Source organism: Scleropages formosus, chromosome 1 (assembly GCF_900964775.1).
Source record: "Scleropages formosus chromosome 1, fSclFor1.1, whole genome shotgun sequence".
Classification (NCBI taxonomy): Eukaryota; Metazoa; Chordata; class Actinopteri; order Osteoglossiformes; family Osteoglossidae; genus Scleropages; species Scleropages formosus.
The window spans coordinates 40685432-40704064 of record NC_041806.1 but is presented as its reverse complement, the minus strand read 5'-3'; the positions used below and the strand labels follow the sequence as shown (position 1 = coordinate 40704064).

The window sequence follows — 18633 nt, the reverse complement described above, 5'->3', positions numbered from 1 at the left end:
CAAAATGCTAGCCTTTGCCCACCTCTGGCCAGGCCATGTGGAGGTGGAGATGAGGTGTCCATCATGCTGTTTGGCTTAAGCTGGCTCATCTTCCCCTGCAGTCAGAGTGGTCTGACCATGGAACTGTTCACTCGGTGCCTTTGTCACATCTGGCACTGACTCCGCCTTGAAATAACACTTCTGCTCAGGATGTTATTTTTGGGAAAAGTAAATAGGAATTGAATTTAGTCTCCTAAGTTGGGAAACGGTACTGAGGAGTAAAATGATATTTCTGCTTGTGATACGGCTCAGCATGTCTTGCAACTTTATGTAGCAGTGATGATATCATAACATGATGGAGGAAGGCACTGACAAAAGGACAGTCAGTCCAGTAGTGGTGTGTTCTTCGTAGCCCATCTCCCTATAACAGGGCCATCAGTTTTTCTCTCACATTTACTATAGCCAGAGTATTATACTCTGTGTTTAAATAACATTAAATCACACTATGCCCTAAATCCCACAAATACGTCGAGACCACAGTGACAGATGGATGCACATGGATATGGCAACAATTTTTAGAAGATTATACATAGAAGGTAGAAGTTTCATGCAGAAAATGCAGGATTGTTTAGAATTTGAGACCTGAACAACTGAAAATTAAAATGCCTTTTTTTTTTTCTTTTTTTCTTTTTAAACCATTGTGAGACTATAAGCTGGCCAGCTTCCGTAACAAGATCTGTTTTTCTTTCTTCTTTTTCATCAGACTTGGAAATCATAGGTTGCTGGAAACAGGGCATTGTTGAAATTTTGCACTTGCTGACTTTTTTTTTTTTTTTTTTTTTTTTTAATGACTAGAAAGCTGTGTATATGCTTTTAGGAGAAATTTTATCTTGGTCTAGGTTTTTCTGAGCTTTTGGGTATAGTTGAAAACGTTTTGACGGCTAAAGAATGAGAGATGTCCTGAGAGCAAGTATCATCTGCATCAGTTTACCCCAGAGTTTCACCCCTCTGCTGCCCCTTAGGGTGAAAGTGTGCAGCTGGCAGGTGTCTCTTTATTGGGGCCTGATGAGACAAAAGCAGACAGGCATCTCAGGGAGTCAGCAGAGGCTGCAATGGCAACTTAAGCCTCCTATTCTTTAGTCAAAATAGGAGCGGCGCATGCTTTGGCATAGTTACCATGGTGACTACGGGAGCTGCTGACTGAGCCCTTCTCCCCTTGTCAAGTTATTCTAGACAGACTTGGTCCATGTTTCAGCAGTCTCCTTGCCTGTGGTTTTTATTTATTTATTTTTTTATTTCTTTATTTATTTTTGTCCCCCCGCCATTCTTTTTTTTTTTTTTTTTTTTTTTTTCCCCCCCCCTCTCCTCCAAGGCCCGGTCCTGTCCTCCACCTTGCACCAACTCACCAAGCTCTTTATGAGCAATGTATAACTACTTATAGTCTTCTAATCCTCTTCTAGGCTGGTGACTTTGCAACTGCTGGCACCACTCTTATTTTATAATTTTAACCTAGCTTCCTGCACAAAAAAATGTAATTTTTCAGTGTTGTTAAACCCATATATTTATTCCCAAACAGCATATTTTAGTATTGCCACACCTTATTAATGGTCCTAAGGATTGTGTTAATGTTACATTTTAAAGTTATCCATGTAGGTCTGGTTTTTCTTGGATCCTGGCTCTTTTTATGACCATTTTTGTCTTTTACTGCTAAAGCATCTGGTTGTATCTAAAGCAGTTTTGGTTAGGATAAGCAAGACTGGCAGAATAGTGTAATGATTAGGTGCAGGATGGCATGGTGGCACAGCGAGTATTGCTGCTATGTCACAGCACCTCGGTGGTGCAAGAGGACGGGGATTCGATTCATAATCAGTCCATGTGGAGTTTGCATGCTCTTTGCATGGGTTTCCTCCAGGTGCTTCAGTTTCTTCCCACAGTCCAAAGACATGCTCTTCAGGTTCACCCACAGTGTGTGAGTGACATGGAGAGTGTGTGTTCCACTGATGTATGGATAAGTGATCCATTATAAGTAGTGTATCTAGCAGTGTATGTCACCTTGGGTGAATAAGGTGTGGGCTGATTACATAGTATTCAGTGGAAGTTGTTTTGGGGAAAAGCATCTGCTAAATGAAGTAACGTAAACATAATCACTTTCACAAGTTCAGCTTCTTTTTGTGTTTTACACACACTTTCCTGTGTGTTCTATGCTTCTGAAACGATGGTTTCCAGATCATGATTTTGTCATAAATGCTGGAATGTATCTACCAAGTTGATGATGGTAGTATTCTGGGGCTGTGGCAGTAACTAAAAGTGGTCATGATAGTAAGCTTATTTCTCTGTTTCCCTTTTCCTTGTTTCATCCTGACACTATTCTCTAGGAGCCCAGGAGTAATGACAACGAAGGTTTGGACAGTGGTGTGGACATGCAGACTGTTGAAGGTGGCTCCACATCTCAGACCTCAAACCCTGCGTGGCACCCTGACATCCCCCAAGTCCCATCCCTTCCCTATTCTGTCACCATGCCTGCTCTCAGTGGCAGTGCCGATAATGACTGCGCTGCCTTCCGGCAGAATGTTTATGAGACCTTCATGCGGGAGCTGGAGACAGTTCATGGCAGCGCTGAGCCAGAGCTCTTTGAAGAGACAGCTGAGACCAGCAGTGACTCTGGGGGCTCCTTGGAGCAGTTGGACATGCTTCTGGAGAAGGAGCAAGGTGTGGTACGTAAGGCTGGGTTCCTCTCCTTCAAGCCCCTCATCACCCTCAACAAAGACCACAAACTGGAGCTGGTGGCCAGGCGCAAGTGGAAGCGGTACTGGGTCACGCTCAAAGGTAAGACAGGGTCTTCAAAACAAACCAGCTGATGACTAATGCTTAAGACAAGTAGTCTATCAGAATTTCTCTGCTGAAAGGCTGTGACTACAGTTTTCAGTGTTTTCTCACCAGACTGGTCTTCTGGACTCTGGGTAGAGCGACTCTTAGTTTTAGTTTGAACATTTAACTGTTATGTAGCTATTCCATGACCTGTGGCCAGTGTTATTACATGTGTTTGACTTTTTAAAGTTCATTTACAATACCTGAAGCAGTAAAGATGTGAGGTTCTTGCCGCACTGATCAATATTCCCACTGGTGCGAATGTCTGGGTTTTTCCAAACATTACCCCGTGGTACTGTAAACTCATAGATTCTCTTTTCCACATATTTTTTACAATTCATAACTGCTAGGATATCAAGTCATGTAGTCAGCCATAATTTAATATATTTATGAAGGTTTAGATAGCAACATAAGTACACCAAAAAATGTCTTTACCCTAATGTTTTGTGTATCTGAGTAAGGTAAAATGACCTTTCTGCTCCAGAGGAGCTGTATCCTAGTCCACCCTCACAATGTGTGTTTCTGAAACATGCTCCTCTCAATCTGCATCAGGCTGCATGCTCCTGTTTTATGAAACCCATGGAAAGAGCCCTCCGGAGCAGGACCCTCCCCCTCGTTATGCCCTCTTTGCAGAGGAGAGCATTGTGCAGGCAGTGCCTGAACACCCAAAGAAGGAGAACGTCTTCTGTCTGAGCAATGTCTATGGGGACGTCTACCTGTTCCAGGTGAGCTCCATGTGTGTAATGATGACAGCACCTTGTTACTTTCACGTTTATCACACCTGAACATTGTATCCCTTGTTTTTGCTTCTGTTTGCAAAGATCGGAGATGAAGTTCTATTGTCATGTTCAGCCCTTTTAACTCGGGTCTTTTTACATCTTATGTTTTTTTGTACCAGCTGCTTTACACATCTTGGCACAAATTTCTCTTTGCGTCTGTTGGGAGACAGACAACCCTGTCTTCAGTGTTTACTGATTTCACCCTCTCCACATTATACAAACTTAGCATTGTATAAGGAGGGAAATCTTGCAGTCCACAATTGTTGCCTTGATCAGACTATGAGGAGAGCAGTTGTTTACCTTGAGCACATATTGTGCTGCTGGCTTCTAAAGAACATAGCAGTGTGGAAATTGTGGAAGAGGTTCTCCATCCTCATGCTGCATCCAATGTGTCCCCCAAGGCTGCCAGCCAGACAGACTTGGAGAACTGGGCTACTGCGGTCCATTCAGCAAGCGCCTCTCTCCTTGCTAAGCGACACGGCAAAGAAGACACAGTGCGCCTGCTGTGTAGCCAAACACGCAGCCTGCTGCAAAAGATTGACATGGACAGCAAGTTGAAGAAGATGGCCGACCTACAGCTGTCTGTCGTCTGTGATTACAAGAACAGGAGAGCCATTGGGAGCCAGGTGATGGGATGCGTGGGAGGAGGGAGGGACCTCAGCAGAGGTATTACAGATCTCTGTATAACCTGAGCTTCTCCTGAGAGCGGTCAAGGGCTTTCCTTACTTGAGTTTCATGCACCCTGTCAGACAATTAAGGGCTCAAGTAGAATGGAAACCAGGAGATGTTCCTGGCATACTGCCAAACAAGCACACCACTGATTTACACGATTTACATTTTCCTGTTGGATGGATCTGTTCTGTTAACAGGTAACTTGGTGGCTTTGTCGGTGCACAGTCAAAGTGGATCTAACAAAGAAAGGCTATTGAAAGCACTCCTTAAAGTCTATCTTTTCATTGAGGAGTTTGTCTTTTTTCTTTGATCTCTATTTGGGGATATATCTATTTATTTTTTAAGGAGACTTGTAGACAGAATTCAAGCAAACAGAAAACCAGGATGCACTTTACATGTTTTTTTTTTTTAAGGAAGGGAAATGATGAACCTAAATTTAAATTATGACTCTGCTTGTGCTTGTCCCATACATGTGAGCACTTACATGTGCACACATACTCAATTCCCAGGCATGCTGCCATTGTACATTGCATTCAATTTATATTCCAGATGTTTTGTGGCTGTGGGTTTTTACTCTGTATTATCCACTTTCGTAATGTTCCTGTCTAACGAGAAAACCAGATGAAATCATGGATTTGCCGAGAGGAAAGAATGCTCTTTTATTTACTGGCCACGTCAGTGACATTCTTCCAAAACAGAGAGCTGCTCCCTAAGCCTACCATACTCACCAGCTCCTCCTTCTTTGGGAGAAGATTAAAGAAAGGACTTTCAGGATGGTGCTTTTTTTCCCCCCTTTTCTTCCAAGTGGAGGGCCAGTGTACCGTATTGTAAGGAGGAGATGATGAACACCCAGCAGTCTGAAACCACAAGCCCCAAAGCTGCTCATGAAACTCCATGGCGGTGTTCCTTGCGGCGGTAGCTGGACATCAAGTAGCAAATTGGATTAAGCTTTACAGTAGTTGAACGCACAAAGTTTTACTTATTTTGCTTTGTGTACTGATATTTGTTTTTTGTTTGTAATTTTTCAGTTTCAAATTTTGGATGAAGACTTCATTTCGAATCACTTGCTAGCCACAGCCAAGAAAATCTGACTAGCATTACCCGCACTAAAATTCCTGTGCATGACTGCTTTATTGGAGCAGACTCAGGAAGGCTCTTGGAGGAGTTGAGGGGAGAGGTTTGGAAAGACTGAGCCACCGTGTTTGTGCCTGCTTTAACTGGCATTACATAAGAGCCTTTGTTTGTCCTTGGTCGTTTGTCAACAACCCTTGTTGGCATGGAGAAAGCTAATTGGCCTGCATGCTCATCCTGATCTCCACCATAATGCTAAATGTTTGTGCAGCTTTATCCTATCTTGTCTGTTGGAATGCCTGAAGCTAATTGTCTTATGGCACCAGGAGTTAATGAACATTGATTTGGATGCAGTGTTTCCAGACTGACTGCACAGCCCCCACCTTACCTGTGTGTCCAGAAAAAGCAGACTAGTGTCCTGGAGGAGATCTCTTGCGCAGGGGACAGTTTGTACCCACCTGTTACGCAGTTGGATGTTGTCCTCAGTGTGGCTCATTGACAAAGCCGTTGAGTGCTAAGTGTTGCCACAGGCCAGGTAATTTCTTTAAATGCAAAATAACCAAGTGGGTACAAGAGAGAATTTTTTTAAAATAATGATAAAGTATCTGGGGGGCGCAGTGGGTTGGACCAGGTCCTTCTCTCCGGTGGGTCTGGAGTTTGAGTCCCGCTTGGGGTGCCTTGCAATGGACTGGTGTCCCGTCCTGGGTGCGTCCCCTCCCCCTCCAGCCTTATGCCCTGTGTTGCCAGGTTAGGCTCCGGTTCCCTGCGACCCCCGTATGGGACAGGCGGGTCAGAAAGTGTGTGTGTGTGTGTGTGTGTGTGTGTGTGTGTGTGTGTGTGTGTTTATCTGTACTTTTTTTTTTTTTTTTCTCCTCTACAGTCAAACTATTATCTCATGCAGATGTATTTTAAGAGCTGGATTCTAGCATAAACACACACGTATGCCCAGATTAGCACCTTCTAAATAAGATTGTGAGAGATGACAGCTCCGCGTATAGGTTTCTCCAGAGCGTACGTAATATTTTTGGTGATGATGGTGCTCTACTCTTTATCGTGCGCTGCTGCTTATTATTAATACACTGACAAACTGAGAAGCCTCAGGAAGAGATCAGTGATGTTTCCCTTACATCACCTGCACATGATCTCACACCCAGTTTTTATAACCCCCTCCAAGAATGTCCTGACCCCATGTCAACCTCTCACTTGTGCAGATCCAGCAGTGGGAGCAGAACCTGGAGAAGTTCAACATGGACCTGTTCCGCATGCGCTGTTACCTGGCCAGCCTTCAGGGTGATGAGCTGCCCAACCCCAAGATCCTCTTAGCAGCCGCTAGCCGGCCTTCCAAAATGGCACTGAGCCGTCTGGGTATCTTCTCGGTGTCCTCTTTCCACGCCCTGGTGAGTCTTGCTGTTTATTATTGATCAGATAAATGTGTAGTTTTTTGTTATGTTTTTTACACATTGTAATTATTATACCCTTTGCTCATATTTTTGTGAAATGTATGTTACATGTAAAACATGCTTTGTGAAAATCATGTGGTTAAGTCTGAACATGGGAAATGTGCCACACATAGTCTGAGTAATAGGATCTGCAGTATTTCTTGACAGCTGTGTGGGTCAGATCCATCCACCCTGTATATCCCCTTGTCCTGGCCTACCACAGGTGTGCTCTCGCGATGAAGCCACTCTTCGCAGACGGTCCTGCTCTGTCTCACAGGGGGTGCCTAGCAGACGAGGTCTCTTCTCTTCTCTCAAGGGCCTGGATACCCTGGCCAAGCGTGGACGGGACAAGAGGCAGTCTGTGTCCCAGGTATCATTGCCAGAGGCCATGTCTCCACGACCACGTTTCCTTTGATGCTTTGTCCACAGTTTCACCCACATTGTCTGGCATACTTCATCTTGCTCTTTGACTCGGTGTATGATCATGGATTCATATATTTCTGCATATTTACATTATTCCAAAACAGTGACATTTAAATTCACTCTTCGACCTAAATCCTATTCCCAAAGTGCCTGGTGCCAGGCTGGGAATGTCACAAAATGATGTGCGGACATCACATTACAAACACCTTTACTTCCCCACCACATAAACTGCATGAGATGGTAGAGTATGGTAAGAAGTCCGCATGAAACTGGTACAGACACGTCTATGGAGAAACTCATCCAGTGAAGAATTGGTTTCTGGGATGTGTTCAAGCATTCCAGTGAGTCGTGACCCACAAATTACCTGTGCCATGGCTTTCCTCATGCAAAAGCTACATTTTTGTCTTGAAGGGGTAATTACAAAATCATTGGTTCTGTAAATTAAGGCAAATTTCAGGCAGTTTTTTTTGGGGGGGGAGCTAGATTCTTCTCCGTACAGTAACTGCTAAGTAGAGGTATTGTTTTATTTATGCATTTTTTTTATTCTACCACCACCCCCTTACCCCATGATAAGTGCACATAAGGGAAAATTGGTCTATTTTTGTTATGAAGAGCATCTGGTAACCCTCTCCATGGCCTGGTGTTACAGCCCCATTGAGATAACAATCCTGTGCCATCTATTATGACAGAGCATTTGTTCTTGAGTGTGTGCCTCCTGCTCTCCAACAGCTAGCAGTCCTGGAAGAGATTTGTCCCAGAGCCTCTTGTGATCCCCTGGTTCATTTAGAGACATTTTGAATCAAGCTGCTTTTTAGTATTTTCATATCACCAGAGGACAAAATAACAAATTTACCAGTCTTGTATTATTCGTTGCTTTCCCATGCCATCTAACTTTGCATTGAAAGCATCTTAAACTCCTCCTTGACAGACCATTCCTCCCTGGAGCAGGTTTATAGACTTCTCAAAGGCCAACACCAGCATAATGAGACCCAGTTAGACTCAGTGCAATTTCACGCCTCTGGAGTGAGATAATTAAAAAATGAGGGGCTGAAATGCATGAATTATTGAAAGCCTTATGTGGTCAACTGTGGTGGGCCGTGACCAGGGACAAGCAGATGATTTGTTCTAACCTTTCTATTCATTAAACAGCTCTTCACTGGTGCCCCTCTGTTCCTCCAGCTGTTTTTCGCTAGATAAATCAAATGCTAAAAGGTTAATAGCCAAGAAGCATCAATCCCACAATTTGTCTGTGAGGCTGCAACTGAAATTAAACTCTCTTTCTCTTATTGATGTCTTGCCTCTTAGCTCAAAGATAGCATCTCACATAGCGCTTCCTTTAGAACCAGACAGCTATGTAACCTTGTGCTGCTGAACTAGGTGCCACTTCTTTAGTTCTTCCCTCGGGCAAGGTTCTGAAATATATGGACGTGTTTTAGCATTTTTTCACGTTTTGTATTTCACAAAAATATCAGATTTCAGAAATACTGAAGATTTATTAAAGATGTATCTTTCTTTTTCACTAAGCAGTGGTTTTTTCCAGTCAGTCCTCTTATTTTACCCAGAATATTGTTCTAAGCTGTTCTTGGTTATTTTATGTTGCTTGTAGATTTGTTGAAAGATCAAACTGATTATTTGCTAGACTACTTTTAAATTACTGTATGTTTTGATTACAACTGTGGATCAACTGCATTGTGGTACATACATTGTAATGACAATGTTGTATTGCTTTATATCATCAGAGTTCAAGTGTGGTGTGTAGTATAGAATATATTTTTTATGGCTAAGAGTTAGAATTTTTTTTATTAAAGTATTCACGATTGTGTAAAATTTATCGGTGACCTTTTACAATTTATCAAAGTCACTTAACATAGCTTAGGGTACATTATGATTATAGCTACCTTATTGCTATTAGGATCAACTTGGAGTAGGTTTTTTAACCACACTTGGACCGCAGGAGGTTGAGCTAGCTCAACCCCTGCTATGTTACCTCCTCCATCTTCCACTGTGGGTCATTGAGGACCATAGGGCAAGTTAGAGTTCCTTGTTCCGACTAAATCATTTGTTGCAGAGTATCCATGGTAACAGGACAGACAGCTGTCTGAACCCCTGGGTGACAGGACCACCAGTTCTGCCACACTGGCCTCTGCTGCCAGACTCCCAGCTGGCTCCCAGGAAGCCTCATGCTGTACTTTTGTTCAAATGTAGACATAAATAGTATCAAAGCTCCTTGGCAGCTGAGTAATTTTTGGTAAAATATAGAAAGAAGTGGGTGTTTATATATACTTAGTATGTGTTGCCCGGGGCTGTATTTCTTAAAAGATCACTTGTGGTGATTTTTTTTTTTTTATAAAGGATGGTTGAGGTGGTTTTCAGGGTTTTCTGTTTGTTTTTCCTGTGTAGATTTTGGAGAGCAACACTGGAGGACATCTTGGCCATTTTCCACCTAGCAGCTTTGAGGTGACTTCTGCTCTGTGGATAGAATTACTGCCTTCATGTGCAATATATTTTACTTTATTGTATTTATTTTTGCTGCTGTTGCTGTGATTCCAGAAAAGACATTGCGGGTTGGGGAGCAGGTATAATATTAAACCAAAATAAAAAATCAATTTGAAAATTTTGAAGTATGCTGAGCTTGGTGAGTCAAAGTTGCGGTGATGTGTAATTTACCGTACTAAATGGTATAGATTCCATTTTTCTACTTACTTTCTAACACGTTCCATTGTTATTCTGGCTGCCTTTACTAAACTAAGCCCCTAGTTCATTCTCTTGCATTTCCGCTCGTGCCAGTGGGTAACGTGCATCAAGTATTACAACAACAAAATAAAGCTGAAGTGTTCTTTACCAGGGGGGCTCGGTGGCACAGTGGCGCAGTGGGTTGGACCGGGTCCTGCTCTCCAGTGGGTCTGGGGCTCGAGTCCCACTTGGGGTGCCTTGTGATGGACTGGTGTCCTGTCCTGGGTGTGTCCCCTCCCCCTCCAGCCTTACACCCTGTGTTGCTGGGTTAGGCTCTGGCTCCCCACAGCCCTGAATGGGACAAGCAGTTCAGAGAGTGTGTGTGTGTGTGTGTGTGTGTGTGTGTGTGTGTGTGTGTGTGTGTGTGTGTGTGTGTGTGGTGTGTTCTTTACCTTAGCTAAGCAGTGAGAACATTTTATCTAAGAGCTCTGTAAGTCAAGTCATCAGGCTTGATTCACTAACAAGTTTGTTCTGCCTCTGTCAACAGGGGGTAAACTGGCCCTGGGTGTAAAACACCCTTAAATGTTGCCCAGCCAAGGGGGGGTCTTAGGGTCACAGCGCTTTCTGTGTGGCCCTTTGTTTTTCAGTCTGCTGTTACATATTAACCAGCTGTTTGTGGACTGCACAAGGAATGTTTTGTGATTCTGTTGATCAGGAAATCAGTTATGTGATCATTAACTTATACATAATATTGTCGCCTGTTATTTTTCGAACACCTCCCCCCCTTTTTTTTTCTTCTTTTTTTTTTTTATACAGAAAGTGGATGGCTTGGCTAATCTTTACTCTGTAGCACCACCTGAAGGCAGTCAGTGGAACAGCAGCGGGGAAAGACAGACCTGCGTGCACTTCGCTGATGGACAAGCCATTAATGTATCCCTTAAACCCGATCACACAGTAGCAGATGTGCTCTCACTGACCTGCAGGGTGAGTAGTACCGCTCTTCCTTTGGCAGGTGATAATGTACAAATGTACAATGTGAAGTTCAGTTGTAGGGAGTAGCAGGTACTTTAGTGTTAGTGTTAATCTTCATCTTACAATCAGAAGGCACCTGGAACAAATCCCTTACCTTCTGCTGTACCCATGATATGTCAAACAGTGACTACAGCAATATTTTCCAGCAATGAGCAGTATCTAAATCTTAACACACATTTAATAAGAACTGGAAAACATGAGTGTGGTATTAAAAATTATGGGCTTTTGTAACAAGATTTTATCCAAGGTAATCTAGCATTAGCTAATCAATTTTGATGATGATTTACCCATTTATACAGCAAGGTAGTCTGTCTGTATCAGTTTAGGGTAAGTATAATGATCAAAGATATTACCCTCAAGATTTTTTTTTTCCTGTTCTAGGCGTAGAAGTTTTCCTTCCTCTGTTCTGTTGTTTTCTGGTAGTTTTCCTGTATTTAATTTTAAACTGTCTATCATTGATGTGTCTGTACAAACTGACAGTGAATTGAATTAAAGTTGACAATTTCCACACAGAGGACAACATAAAAGTTTGAGTGCACATGCTGGAAACTATTTTTTAAGACATTTAATTAAGAAATTAGCCCACACATTTCCCCAATTATACCACATTTCTCAAAGATTTAAGACCTTGTGGGTTGTGTGTGTGTGTGTGTGTGTGTGTGTGTGTGTGTGTGGTTTTTTGTTGGTGACTTTCCTTCTCTCATTCATTGTATACAAATATTTAGCTATGTTGCCAAGGTGTCCTGAAACTTGTCACTGGTAGTGTATAATATGTATATAGGCTTGGACTATCATATATACAACTTAAAATTGTGGCTGCTCTGGATAATCAGCTTTGAAATTCGATCAGCCTTCCAGTCATTGTGGTTAAATATTGTGTGCCATTTCAGGCAGCTTGAGAAAGTTGCTCCTATAACACGACCCTTTACGTTTAACATAAAGAAACTGGCTGATTTTTCCAGCCATTTAGTTTGTATAGTAGAAAGGATGATTCAGACCCAAAACCCATACCTTATCAGTCATAGACTGGACATTGAAGCATGTGACAGCTGTGTGGTGTGTGGTCTGTGGAACAGCTCGCTGTCTCCTGTTTGTCTTCACTCTAAGGCAGTGTGGAAAAGAAGTGGAGCTCAGTGTGAACATTAGAGTTCTACTGTTGAACAGAGGACTCTTAGTGTATTGTTACTATGATTTTAAATGATGCTGCTACTGTACAGTATTTGACTGCTTTGAATTTGAATTTTGTCCTTTGTGCTCTACTGCTGACTGAAACTGTGCCTGATTGAACGATAAATGAACAGATGATAGCAGTGTTAACGATTATTATTGTGATGGTGAGAACAGTAATTGCTTTGTGCATGGTTATTTGAAACGTTAATATAATTAGATCCGTGGACTACATAAGCTTCCACTGAATCGTGCAATTTTGTCAGCAAACACACCAGACCTGATGAACCCACCTGATTGGTCTCTTGGCAGTTGAAGCAGCTGGACCCACAGAAGCACTGCCTGCGTGTGTGGGTCAGGATGGGTCAGGACACCCAGCTCAGCACTCCTGCACCCACTGACGTAGTCCAGGATCTGGTAAGGCCCGTTTAGCTGCGTTGGCTGCTGCAGTTTGCAAAACTGATCTTGCTCTCAACACACTGGGATGTTTTGGTTCCTTTAACTCCTCCATTTGTCCCCATAACAAAAAGTTATACTAAAAGTGCGACCAGTGTAAAATGCAGTGCATAAAAGAGGGAAGCAGACCTTTTTCCTTCATCTGGTTTTCTTCCATGGCCAGCAGTATGCAGGGATAAATATTAATGAAATGAATTTATGTAGTTATGTCCCCTCACTGGTGCACCATGTCTGTACAGCTGTGTGACAAGCTGGAGGTCTTTCCCCTGAATATCTTCATCTTGTCCATGACGCGGCCTATCAGCACCATGGACTTTGGTGAGTATCGTGAATTTCTAATGTGTGTGGTTTTTTTTTTTTCTTTTTTTTTTTTTTGTGCATTTAGAGTTTGGAGGACTGAAGGTATCACACAAGTAGCAAAGCAGCATTATAAAACTGTAATGGGCTTTTAGCATTTCATTCAGTCCTTGAATGATGGTCATGTCGTTGATATCTAGTACAATCAATTTTTGGTATCTTTTACTACAGTTGATTTGAGTGAAAGCTTATTACAATATTTACATTTATTTGGCAGATGCTTTTCTCCAAAGCAACTTCCAATGAACTCTATGTAGTGTTATCAGTCCACACCTTATTCACCAAGGTGACTCACACTGCTAGATGCACTACTTACAAAGGGTCACTCATCCATACATTAGTGAACACAGTCTCTCTGTTACTCACACATTATGGGTGAACCTGAACAACATGTCTTTGGACTCTGGGAGGAAACTGGAGTACCCAGAGGAAACCTACGCAGACATGGGGAGAACATACGAACCCCACACAGACTGATCAGGGATTTTACCCACGTCCTCTCGCACCACCCAGGTGCTGTGAGACAGCAGCACTACTCGCTGTGCCACCATACCGCCCATAATATAAATTATCACATTAGAAACAAAATAATATGAAAGTTGTCTTCTAGGCAAAAAGGAAATTCTTGTAAAATGAGTCTGACCTCTTGTCTCCTGCGGCATGCGTCAGGCTTTGCTGTAACAGGCCATGTGGACGGATCTGGGAACAGCCACATGTTTGTGAGTGAGGTTCTACAGCATGGACTAGCTTTTACTGAAGGTATGCCTGTGTGCTTATTTTTAGTTCAGACAGCATGTTACTGCTTTAAAGCTTTTTAAACATTTCTGAAACTTAAGGAATGAGATTGTGTTGTTTTTCTAAAACAATAGAATCTTTTAAAAACAGGTTATGTACCATTTTTTATTGGGCACAAAAGGTTGCTGTTTAAAAGGCACAGTCTAATGGTGTCAGATACGAACCAGCTGTTTTCAGCCAACTGGAAACAAGTGTGCATTCATGCCTTGCAAACAGGAGGAGGCAATGAACTTGCAGTGTTCGCCAAGTAACGCTAAGAGACTGGTGAGTGATGGTGTCATTTCCTGATTGTTGCTTGGGCTTGTGCTTCTTGCAGGGCTCAGATCAGGAGATGAGATCCTGGTTCTGAATGGGACGAGTGTTTCCACACTGGACCTGGGTCAAATGCAGACACTGTTCGGTCAGCAGAAGCTGAACCTGGTGATCAAACGAGAGGACACCGTTACTCAAGAGCAGGCCCCCACTTGGCCAGACTCACACCCAATGGAGCCGTGTTCTTCCGTTCTACCCCTTAGCCAGTCCAGAACCCTGGGCAAGTCACAGCAAGAGCAACATTGCATGCAGCCCTTCGCAGGTGAGACTACACTAGCCAGGTCAGAACCTGTGCTTCTCCATAGCGCTTGCCAATTGTGTCCTTAGCCTGCTTGTTGTAAACAGCCACTGCTTTGAGAGACCATGTGGAATGCTGTGTGTGTGGGTGTGTAGCTATACCAAGAACACTCCTGTTCTCCCAGCAATCAAAAAGACTAGGGTTTAAATCCAAGTCCTTACTCCCTCTGTAGTACCTTTGAGTAACTAAAAGCATGTACTTTCAGGTACGTACACTAAAGATACTGAGCTGTATGAATGAGTAAATAATTGTAAGTTGCTTGTTGTGAATACCTAACATTGTAAATCACTTTGCAGAAAAGCATCAGATAAAGAATTACAAACTAGCATTGTTGATAATTACTACCAAATGAGGTGGTCTGTTGAGAGAGGGGGAAAAAACAGAACAGGACAGCTTAGTAGGGGTAGCTGTGCACACAGGTCAGGAATTTTAACTCCTCTCATGTTTGCCTTTTTTTTTCTTTTTTGGGGGGGGGGGGGGGCTTTTGCACAAGTTGGGTTCCCCCCCCCCCCCCATTATGGTGGCATATAGGTGGTTTTAAAATAAAAGAAAAATTGTCCGCTGTTAATTAAAGACAGCCAATGAATGCTGAGGAGTAAAAATTGCTTTATCATTTTCAGTCTTAAAAGCATTCATACTGATGTAGTTACAACAGTGGCTGGACTGTCTTCATCCTGTGAGATGAAAAGTATAATACTGAGCATTGTATGCCACCTCAGTGGCGTGGTCAGACGCAGTGGTCAATGTAGGCATTGTGAGTTCTATAAAGCAGAGTCGTTTCAGGACTCTGTATGATGCCAGGCTAATGGATAACTACAACTGTCAACTGAAGATGTAAGTATACTTCATAAAAGTGCTGTTTTGTCAGTGTAAGTCATAAAATACATTGATGTAAGTGAATGTGCTGCTTTTCAGCTCAAGAGAAAACTTGGTATCTAACTTAAGTTTTATTTAGTTAGGTACTGGATATTCTGTATGAGACAATGCTTAAGGAGTCAATTATTATATATTTGTTTATATGATGCTTTTGTTCAATGTCACTTGAGGTTTGTACACTAAGCTGCTTACATTTATATATGGCTGGGTCATTTTTCCTGGAGCAGTTCAGTGTACTGCAACAGGAGTTGGGACTTGAACCAAAGTCTTTTGATTGCAAGGCAATGTTTCTAACCACAGAGAAGGAAAAAAAATTAAAGACTGAGAACTCTCCTCCTAAACAGTGGATAGTTGCTTTTTATATTAGATTATTGTTGGACTTTCTGCTGTGGCTCAGCATTGGGAAATGAGTGTTAGTGCTGTAGAAACATCCAGGAAAGACAAATGAATTTATAAATCACAGTGAATGAATAAACTGATTACTGGTGTGTATTTAATCTTCTGTTCAAAATGAGTCTTTGATAATTTCTCTGTCGTGATTATTCTGTGTTCCCAGTTTAATATATTTAAACAGACATTGTTCACCTTGGAGGGTGGGCTTTATTATATGGGACTTTACTACCCCATTACTTACACACTCTAATAACAAAATGCTTTTATTTCCTCTGCTGTTAATTACTATGATAATTAATTCTTTTGTTTGTATAAGACTAGGACTCAAGTTTACTTGATACTCAAATAATACTAACATTATTGACAAAACTCTTGGTGCTGCTTGAGTTCTCGGTTTTATTTAACACTTTGCATGGGACTATTGAGCCATCATGCTGTATTTACAGCATTCAGTTTGGAGTTGGGCTTTTTTTTTTTTTTTTTTTTTAAAAAAATCTTTTACACTATCTGCAATACAGTATATCTGCTTTATACCATACATTTTCCAGGTTTGGTGGTTAGAGTAGATCTTCTAAGTACCATGAGTCTATTTGTTCTAGTTATTTTTGGGCGCTAGGGGGCACCACAGCTCCAGCACGGCAGGCGTGTGACAGGAGGCAAGTTCATCAGAGTGTAGTGCGTTGGAAGAGAGTGACAGGCTGGTGAAAGGCAGGGGCCTCAGTGGAGGTAACCGAAGGACTCACACTGTTTTCGTTATGAAACAGAGGCAGTCTCTGCTGTGAAAGCATCTCTCAGAGGGGTGAAGCCATTTATAGATTGGTGGGAAGAGTAGCAGTCCTGTTATATTTAGAAGTACCATATCATTATGGGATTGTTACAGTAACTTGTTAAACATCGTCTTTGTTCCAAATACACAACTTAATGTTGCCTGGGTTCCCTATTTTGAGAACCACTGTATTCCCTTTGGCAAATCCTGATCAATGACAAGAGCGTGATTCAGGATATGTACAAGTCCTAATGAGGAACTGATGCAGGACTGAGGTTATCATGCCAGCCTGCAGTGTGGTTTGGTATGCAAGATTAGTATGTAGGCTGGACTTCATTATATCAGATTGCTTTAATTCCCATTCTCCTCCTCATTTTGAATGCTGTGTTGTGATTGGATTTGACATTTTGTAACATAGACTTGAATTTGACTCATGGAAAACAAGAACTAAAAGTAGAAGCACTGATACAATTGGAGCATTTTTTTTTTTCTAGTGTATTTTTCTTGTTTGCTTTGTATATACCTCTCTTTGTGTTCCAGGAATGTTTGTCATACTGCTTTGTGCATGAGAATGTTTTTGTTTGGATCTCAAATGGTTCTGGCTGTTTTTCCCAGTGGGGGTTCTATGTAAGAAATGCAGTATCTTTCCTTGGGCAGTGTCTTTGGACTGCTTATATCAACTGGGGATGGGTGGCCAATCTCGGAAGCTCTAATGTATGTGAATGTGTATTTAATGTGCTCCTCATGAATCTGTATCTTTGTAGCTGTGATAATCATCAATAGTTAGCCCCAAACATTTGTGAAATGTTCAAAATCAGAATGGTGCAAGGAGTCTTTGTTCTTATGAATTTTTCCCCATTTTATTCAATTGCCTGTATAAGGCAAGGTTAGGGTTAGGAAAGGCTGGGTACACCCTGGATAAAGCGCCAGTCCATTGCAGGACAATCTCTCTCACACACACACACACACACACACACACACACACAAAATCTCTCTCTCTCAGCAATATAGACCCACTAATTCACCCAAAACACATCTGTGGACCACTGAAGGACCAGAGCACCGGAAGGAAAAACACATTCTCTTAAACAAGAAAGGGAGAATACTTTGTCCAGTTATTGTATTTGGACTATGAATGAGTTGCTAAGTCTTGCTGCATGATGCATTTCAGAATAGAAATGGGTGATTAGCTCCAGCTGGTGTTTATTTGGTTACCAAACATTGCTTTTATTTTCCAAATGATAACACATTCGTCCTTGCTGGTATGAAGTCCTTTGTCTTTTGGTAGCTCTATAAAAGGAAATAAATTCAGAAGGTTGAGGGGGAAAAAAAAAATGGTGACAATTGACATGGCCTCTCACTGCTGTCTCCAGATGTATCCAGTGTCCCAGACATTCCCTGCAGTTCCATAGGCCATGAGTTTGAGGAAGAGCCATTGCAGTCCAACCCAGTTGATGCAGCACACACTGTTAAGGTAAGCAAGTGGTTTTTGTTGGAACCTTACAGTTACAGAGGATTGCTGAAGGAAAGGCAGGGGTGGTAGTCAGGCTTCAGCAAGTCCACCAGTGACTGCATGTCAGTAGTGCAACTGTACAGTGGTTAAGCATCATTCGCTGTAGGAACCAGTACCTTCCCAAGTGGCGGGAGCATATGTCCCCCTCCCACCCCATTGAGCTTTCTCCTCTAAACTGGGACAACTGCCATCCCCCAGGAGCAGCTTTTGTCTCTGACAGAAATCAATAGAGCAAGTAATGGAGAATAAGCTATATGGGCTGTGACTGCAGAAGGTCCTGATATGGGGGTTAGTGTGGTGTGACGAGGGATAACCTTCACTCAGGAATATACAACATGTATGGTGAAAGTGAAATTTTTATAAAAGCCTTATGTGGTGCTGAGAGGTTGTTGTACAACGAAATAAGTTTTTCTCTCTTAAAATGAAACTGTTCTTTCTCAGCTGCAATAATGAGCCGAACATGGTCTCATGTCAGTGTCTGTGCAGTGTTACATAGTGGACATAAGACAAAATATGAATTGGCTGGATAATGAGTAAAATCCCACCAGCTGTCATTTTAATGAACATACACCTGCTGTTACTCAGTGTGTATTTAAAAAGGGAGTGCGACCCATCTTAGGTATATGAAGGACTCTTGGCTGAGTCTGTGCATTATTGGAGCTCAACGGGAAATTTCTAGGCAACAGGAAATGCTCCTGCAGAGAATTTTCTGGGAATTTCTGTCCCACTGCACATTTTTTCTGTTTTTTTTTTTTTTTTTTTTT

General features: G+C 42.1%; 1 protein-coding gene across 3 annotated transcripts in view; it reads left to right on the top strand.

Moving 5' to 3' along the window:
* Positions 1 to 18633, top strand: part of LOC108929282 (T-lymphoma invasion and metastasis-inducing protein 2-like) — a 48162-nt gene that overhangs the window by 23117 nt on the left and 6412 nt on the right. For all 3 annotated transcript variants that reach the window (XM_018743664.2, XM_018743663.2, XM_018743666.2), the window contains exons 4-15: positions 2355 to 2805; positions 3400 to 3572; positions 4028 to 4252; positions 6581 to 6766; positions 7032 to 7178; positions 9632 to 9688; positions 10721 to 10888; positions 12416 to 12520; positions 12799 to 12877; positions 13586 to 13675; positions 14028 to 14285; positions 17730 to 17830. In XM_018743664.2, coding sequence (XP_018599180.2) covers positions 2355 to 2805; positions 3400 to 3572; positions 4028 to 4252; positions 6581 to 6766; positions 7032 to 7178; positions 9632 to 9688; positions 10721 to 10888; positions 12416 to 12520; positions 12799 to 12877; positions 13586 to 13675; positions 14028 to 14285; positions 17730 to 17830 — 2040 coding nt within the window. The remainder of the gene's footprint in view (positions 1 to 2354; positions 2806 to 3399; positions 3573 to 4027; positions 4253 to 6580; positions 6767 to 7031; positions 7179 to 9631; positions 9689 to 10720; positions 10889 to 12415; positions 12521 to 12798; positions 12878 to 13585; positions 13676 to 14027; positions 14286 to 17729; positions 17831 to 18633) is intronic.